This window comes from Amphiura filiformis, chromosome 6 (assembly GCF_039555335.1).
Source record: "Amphiura filiformis chromosome 6, Afil_fr2py, whole genome shotgun sequence".
NCBI lineage: Eukaryota > Metazoa > Echinodermata > Ophiuroidea > Amphilepidida > Amphiuridae > Amphiura > Amphiura filiformis.
Window position 1 is genome coordinate 76,032,366 of NC_092633.1, and position 7,788 is coordinate 76,040,153.

General features: G+C 36.9%; 2 protein-coding genes across 2 annotated transcripts; both read left to right on the plus strand.

Moving 5' to 3' along the window:
- The first annotated feature begins 898 nt into the window (after positions 1-898).
- Positions 899-1,634, plus strand: LOC140154768 (estradiol 17-beta-dehydrogenase 2-like). Its single transcript, XM_072177335.1, has 2 exons — positions 899-1,085; positions 1,408-1,634. The coding sequence occupies exons 1-2, from the start codon at positions 899-901 to the stop codon at positions 1,632-1,634; spliced, it is 414 nt and encodes a 137-aa protein (XP_072033436.1).
- Positions 1,635-1,739: 105 nt separating this feature from the next.
- On the plus strand, positions 1,740-4,744 carry LOC140154769 (D-beta-hydroxybutyrate dehydrogenase, mitochondrial-like). Its single transcript, XM_072177336.1, has 4 exons — positions 1,740-1,935; positions 3,481-3,663; positions 3,868-4,005; positions 4,345-4,744. The coding sequence occupies exons 1-4, from the start codon at positions 1,740-1,742 to the stop codon at positions 4,716-4,718; spliced, it is 891 nt and encodes a 296-aa protein (XP_072033437.1). The 3' UTR covers positions 4,719-4,744.
- The last annotated feature ends 3,044 nt before the right edge of the window (positions 4,745-7,788 follow it).

Genomic DNA, 7,788 nt, shown 5'->3' on the forward strand with positions numbered 1-7,788 from the left:
ATGAAGTACAAATGCAACTGCTGCCGGGAATCAATCCCATCCCAGTACGAACATATCGCATGAGGCTGTACATTTAAACAAACGGTGTGGAGTTCAAGGGGATATGATTCAAGATCAGAGTTGTATAGAATAGCGAGAATCTACATAGTGGGAGAAGTCTAACCAGAGGATGATTTAAGGAAGCCCCATCATGCACTGCAAACGTGTTATCACTAGAGTTTCAACTGCCACTTTACTTTTCAAATCCCATTGAATTCTGTGCAAAAGATGTTGTTTAAGAATTGTGCGTGTGTCATTATTACTTGGTCGATTTCAGAACAAAAGTGATGTATGCATAAAGGATAATTCACACCTTCTGTAGGTAACATAAAATGTGAAATCGACTAGCATTTTGAATGCGTTTTTATTGTAAATATATCAGTCAAAATTCAAATTTAACCATGCCCGTCAATGCAATGTGCGAGCAGTGGTGTCATGTTCACTCACACAGCTGTGCTAACCGCAAGTCAACACAGTGGCGTGGTGGGAAGTGCTTAAATCATCCTCTGAAGTCTAACCAACACCCGAAGTAAGGGTTAGTGTGCAAAATTTAAGAAATGCACGTTATAATAATATTTATTTGAATTACTTGCAAAATACAAAAGTAACAAAATAAAAGTAGATTTATACACTCTAGAGGGAGGGGGCAAGCGATTTTTGGCGAGCCGTTTGGAAATTGTACCCTCCCCAGGGCTCATAATTATTGCACAGCCCCTAACCATAACCCTGCAGGTTGAGTGCTTGTCCTTCAGCTGGAGGGGTGGGCAACACGGGTATACCTATAACCACACACCACAAAGTGAGTTTTGGTTAATACTGTTTTACCATCTCTTTATACAGAGCAAGAAGAAAATTCACGATGTCGACGAACGAACATATTCGTGCTGCTGCAGCTACAATTCTTGGCCTCATCTTTATACCGTGGCTGATCACTGACCCTCACTGGCGTAATGTCTTACTGTGTTTTGTAGGTCTTTATGTCCTCTACGTGATGACCGAAAGAGATGAAATGCTATTGCCTGGAAAGAAACCTATTTTAATAACAGGTAAAAACATCTGGTAACAAGTGTGGTAAAAAATCAAGTAACTTGCTTTATTGGTTTAAACTACCCAATGATAATTGTTAAGAATTAAGACAGTTAGTCGAATATCATCGTCCAAGCGATCCCTTCACGTGGTTTGCCTAAATGATTACATGATCTGTTTAACGTGATGACCCCAGTCTACAATGACAATTGAATAAAACTGTTATAACGTAACAATGGTAAAACAATAAATTGAATCTGTTTTCCGTTTCATTAAAGATAAATCATGTACTGTTTAACATAGTGTCTCTTTATAAATGGAATCAAATATTGTAATTTTCAGGGTGTGACACTGGCTTCGGTCATGGAATGGCCAAATATTTTGACCGTCAAGGTTTTCGTGTCTTTGCTGGATGTCTCACATCAGAAGGCGAAGGAGCCAAAGAGTTACAATCAACCTGTTCTGAAAGTCTCAAGGTTCTACAACTTGACGTCACCAAAGACGAAGAGATCGACAATGCCTTGCAAACTGTCAAAGAAGACCTGGAAGACGAAGGTAAGTCCTTTTGACGTCACCAAAGACGAAGAGATCGACAATGCCTTGCAAACTGTCAAAGAAGACCTGGAAGACGAAGGTAAGTCCTTTTGACGTCACCAAAGACGAAGAGATCGACAATGCCTTGCAAACTGTCAAAGAAGACCTGGGAGACGAAGGTAAGTCCTTTTGACGTCACCAAAGACGAAGAGATCGACAATGCCTTGCAAACTGTCAAAGAAGACCTGGGAGACGAAGGTAAGTCCTTTGGACGTTACCAAAGACGAAGAGGTCGAGAATGCCTGCAAACTGTCAAAGAAGACCTGGTAAACGAAGGTAAGTCCTTTGGACGTTACCAAAGACGAAGAGGTCGAGAATGCCTTGCAAACTGTCAAAGAAGACCTGGGAGACGAAGGTAAGTCCTTTGGACGTCACCAAAGACGAAGAGATCGATAATGCCTTGCAAACTGTCAAAGAAGACCTGGGAGACGAAGGTAAGTCCTTTGGAAGTAAGTTCTGTGGTGTAATAGCGTTAACAAGCCGTTGTTGCAATCGACGGTGGGCGGTGGCGGGGTCCCAGACAACATACACACATTGGCCCAATATTGGAAAGCCATTGGCAATCTTGGCATTGGTATTTTCTTGGGAAGCAATATTGGGTCAATATTGGTTTCTCATTGTCAATTATTGGCATTGGCGTTACATTGGCAACGATATTGGATCAATTATTGGTTTTCCATTGGCAACTTGGCATTGGTAAAATCTTGGCAAGAAATATTGGACTAATATTGGTTTTCCATTGGCATTATTAGCATTGGCCTTGCATTGGCAAAATATATTGGATCAATATTGGTTTTCCATTGGCAACTTGGCATTGGTGAAATCTTGGCGAGAAATCTTGGGTTAATATTGGTTTTCCATTGGCATTATTAGCATTGGCCTTGCATTATCAAAATATATTGGATCAATATTGGTTTGCCATTGGCAACTTAGCATTGGTGTAATCTTGGCGATAAATATTGAGCAAATAATCTTGGTACAATATTGGCATACAAATGGATGCCAATGAATTACCAACAGAAAACAATATTGGTTAGACATTGGCCCAGTACTGATCTCAATATTGAGCTATGAGTGGCCCAATTTTGGCCAATATAAATATTGCCAATATTGGGCCAATCCAGGGCCCATGGGCAAAACATCTTGGTACAATATTGTATCTAATAATGGGCCAATAAAATTTTAATATTGGACCAATCCCGGCCCAAGATTGTAATGGTGTCTGGGGTGCCTCACGGGAAAAAGTTTTCTTTGGGGGGGGTGGAGGGATAAGTGTCCTGACTTGGAGGGCAAATGAATGACCCGCAGTTTTGGTGACGTTTCTTTTAGCCTTTCTCTTTCTTGGTGCGGAACAGAACGGCGCCGCGCCAATGATGGTGTCCTGGGCCAAGTTTGCATAGACTAATAACATGAATAATATTAGCAAATTTATGAATATAATGGGTGCGAAACGGGCCTCGCGGTGCGCTTGCACGACGTAATGGGTACCAGAAGCTACCAGAGGAGCTCCCTGAGAATTTGGAAAATGAAGGCCCAATTGGAGCCATTTGGTGGACCAATTTCGCACTATTAATGGTAAAATTTCATTTGGAACAAGTTTTTCAGTCAAGTAACTTACTTGGTTACTTGGGTTATCGCATTGATTTTTGACTGAATGCAAGATTTTTGGTCAATAACGCATGTATGCTTCTGTTTGCTGAAATGGAGCTGACTCCCATTCATGTGTTTCAACAAGATTTTTAGGACATTTTCCCACTTAATTACCGAAACTGAGCAGCATCAATCTCAATGAGAACTCATATTTTTTCTTAATACTATTAGGTCTATGGGGATTGGTCAACAACGCAGGTGTGCTTCTGTTTGCCGAGGTTGAGTTGACTCCCATTCGTACGTTTCAACAGCACTTTGACGTTAACTGTCTGGGTCAGGTTCGCATGGTGAAGGCTTTCTTACCATTAATAAAGCGGGCTAAAGGAAGGATTGTCAACTTTTCTAGTATTGCAGGTAAGTTGCTACCTCTGTAACCTAAATTTGCTGCTTTAAGAATTTAGCGCAACAGTTTCAAATCCAATGGAACGTCGGTTAGTTGGTAATAATTATTAATAATAGTATTGTAAATTCATAATTAAAATGGAGGTATCACCTGACACCAAGTCCGTCACGAGTCGCGAATAAATATTTACTGGCATACTTTGTATTTCTACACAGCTCGTACGTACATAACCATGAATTCCGCATATAATATGTCAAAAGCTGGAGTGGAGGTATTCTCAGATGTTTTAAGACTTGAAATGATCAAATGGGGTGTAAAAGTCTCCATTATTTTCCCATCTGTCTTCAACACAAGTAAGTTAGTACAATTACATGTATTTGCGAACATAATGATCACGATCGGCGCTGACGACAATGATAGTGATGATAAGGGCAATGATAAAGAGAAACATCGACTATTCTGAGGCTCACCGACAAGAGGCCCAAGCTTATATATCGAAGCTATGGGCCTGATTCCTAAATTGCATTTTTGATGAATATACATGTATAGTGAAAACATGTGTTTGTTTGCGTAACAGGAATTCTCTTCGATATACCGAATCTGTTGTTGTATTTACCCCTATAAATGATGATATTTTACATCAGGTTTTGAGTATAGTATGCAATAATCTATTTATCCATTTGTTCTTGCAGATATGACACAATTTGGCGATCGCCAGGAAAAGTTTCTGGATGAAATAAAAGAGACGCTCAACAAATCCCAAAAAATGTACTACAATGCCTTATACTTTAAGAAAGTCATTGAAAGAAGCAAAGGCGTAGATGTGGCTGCCGGTAAGAGCACAGCCAACTACTTGGCGGATTACTCGCCAATTTTCCTCGGCGTCGATCATGCTTTGTTATCGCAGACGCCAAAAGCCCGCTATAATTTAGGGTTTGGATGCTCCTTAATAATGGCAGTTTTGATCCATCTTCCAAACTGGTTGTTAGATTTCTTGTTAACATTCAGCCCCATTACCTATCGCGAGATTGATTTGGAACCACGTGTCAACATGAAGTTTGAGTAAAAGAAGAAAAACATAATCTAATCTTTATAAAATCTTACAAGGAAGTGACTTGTGCGATTATGTTAAAAAATAACATTAATTCGTCGGACCAGTGCAATATATAGTTTGATCAGCTTGTAATCGGCGGGAATTGTTAGGCTTTTACTACTTCGCGAAAAGTAGACCCACGTTAAGAGTGTTGTATCGCCATTGGAATTTTCTGGTGAGTACTAAAAGGTCGTATGTAGGCCTACCTTTCTTGCACTGACATGAGCCTTGTTGGATATACAAGAATATCTTCTAAAAAGACATATATGTGTTACATACGACTTTTCTGACAATGAGAACGTAATTTATCTTCAAAATTAATGGAAGCTTTAGTGAATTAGAATAAAACGTCTCTCCTTTGTGCTCTAGTATTTTGGTTATTATCTGACTTGCAAAGCTGGTGTAAAAACAACCAAACAAACAAACAAAAAAATATACCTGCGAGTATATAATTGCACTGACCCGGCGAATGCTTGTGATAATTTGTAGTATATACTATTTCGATTTATAGCATTTTGAAAAACATGACGAGGCAATAAGGCAATTCACTTTTTACTTCTTTATTTCCAATTCAAAAACCACCAGAAACAATGTGTTTGAAGCAAATAGTGCACATATGTTGATCATAATCGTAAGACTCAGATAGCGAGCTCTGACCATATGTGCATTATATATTCAAAGTTGCTCCCTCTGGCTGGGTGCATCTTCCCAGCAAACACAAAACGTTTTCGACATCATTCGCAAAAGGTTATAAAAGGCTGTCAGAAAACGTTTAAATGTCGGGTTATATAAAGGGTATATTAAGAGTATAAAACGTTTTCCTTAAAAAACCTTAAAAAACAATTTTTGATAATCTACTGCTCAGCAAACAAAAATAATTTACAGGAAACGTTTAAATGTCCGGTTATATAAAAGGGTATAAAAACGTTTTAATAACATTCAAAAAATATTCTTGAAAACTTTATACAAAACATTCTAAACAGAATGTTATTTTAGGGTTGAAAAAATATTTTACGAAAAATGTACGTTTGCCCAAAATATTTTCAATAACGTTTTAAAAACGTTTTCATGGCCTTTATATAACCCGACATTTAAATGTTATTAAAAGGTTTTGAAAAAAAAAAGATTTTAAGAACATTTCTGTGTTTGCTGGGTTCAAATATTTTAACATAATGTTATTTAAGTATTGACACAATATTTGGCAAAAATGTTTGCAAAAATAGTTTACAATAACATTTTTTGAAAACATTTAAAAATATTGTTCATACAAAACGTTTTAAAACGTTATCATGACCTTTATATAACCCGACATTTTAATGTTATTAAAACGTTTTACCTAAACCAAAAGCCAAAATATAACTTATTTAAAACGTTTTTAAAACGTTTTTGTGTTTGCTGGGTTGATCAAAATCAAGCAGACACTTTCCTTTTTAGACACCATTTAAATTAGATGGAAACTGAATGATCAAGAAATTTCTTTTTCAAGGGTATCTGATTTGATTTATTGATAAATCTAGGCAAGCAAACGAACAAAAGCAGAATAAAAATTCCTTTAAAAAAGGAATTGGCGCCCAATGGGAGCTTTAATGTGATGTGCTGAAATAGCTTGAAATGTAATTGTAACCGTTCGGATATTTACTGCTTTAAAACAAAAATTTGTAACATTAGCATAGTAAACAAAGAAATATTATGAAATGCATATATTGCAGTGGAAAGGTGTAAAATGGTATTGCATGGGATGGATGCGAGAGGATTATTAGGCAATCATGGACATGGTATATCGAAGAGGGGGGGGGGGGTGGGGTGCTGGAGCAGAATTATTCTATTTAGAATATAGCTTTGCATATTTAATTCTTATGCATTGTTTTGTAAACAGGAGTATTTATATCTTATTAGTGACTGCATTGGTAAAGAAGACAAGAATAAAGAATCTGAATGATTGTTATTTAGTGACTTTTTATTTTATCAATACTGAGCAGATAACATTCGTAGTGTCCAGTCACATTTGTTTGTTCCAAAAGGAGCTGCTAAATCCAATGGCAGCCATTTTCAAACATTGCATTTGAGAATTTTAGGGGACAAAATGATTTTGAAATTAGAAACTAAATCTAGTTGTAAACATATCCATTCCAATCAATGTCATTTAAACTTGAATATGTAAAACATACCAGAAAAATGTGACACAAGGTACCTGTTGGATTTAGCGCCTTTTGGAAACAAACTCTTCATATATAGAACTACTTTACTTGCTTTCAGTGCATATTAGTATTAAAATAGTAATACAATCAAAACCAAATCAATTGCGTTATTTTTTTTAAGCACGTACTTTTAAACAAAACAAATGCAAAGTAAATCTTGCAAAACCACAAACTGGAGCAAAATACAATTACAAGACAATATTGGCCCCTCCGTAGAGGGCGCCCCAAAATGCAAAAATATAGTCAACTGGGTTCGTGGCGGATTCCCTAATGCCCTAATAGCGAACCAAATCACTTTAAAATGGGTTTCCGACAAAACGACAAAAATTACAAGACAATATTGGCCCCTCCGTGGAGGCGCCCCAAAAACAAAAATATAGTCAACCGGGTTCGTGGCGGATTCCCTAATGCCCTAATAGCGAACCATATCACTTTAAAATAGGTTTCCGACAAACCCGTGGACGAAAAAGAAAAATATTTTTTTTTAAAGGGCAAAAAACTCACACACAGAAATATTACTGATAAAAATAATCCAAATTACGCAATTTGCGCGAAAAAGAAAACAAACTAATTTCACTGGAGAATTCATTTGATAAGGTTGACAAAGAGGGAATTATGCAAAACATCAGTCCATAAAATGACATTAGACGCAACCAAAAAGTCATCTTGCCAAAATATTGATATTAAAAACAGTTATCGTATATACCTTAGGCTTAATTTCATTTAATTTGATTTTCAAGTTGTCACATTCCCAAATTTCAATGATAATATTACACTTTCATTGAATTGAAAATGTTTCAACAAACATAATTAACGTTTGTCCAGATTTCAAGACAAAGTTTAAT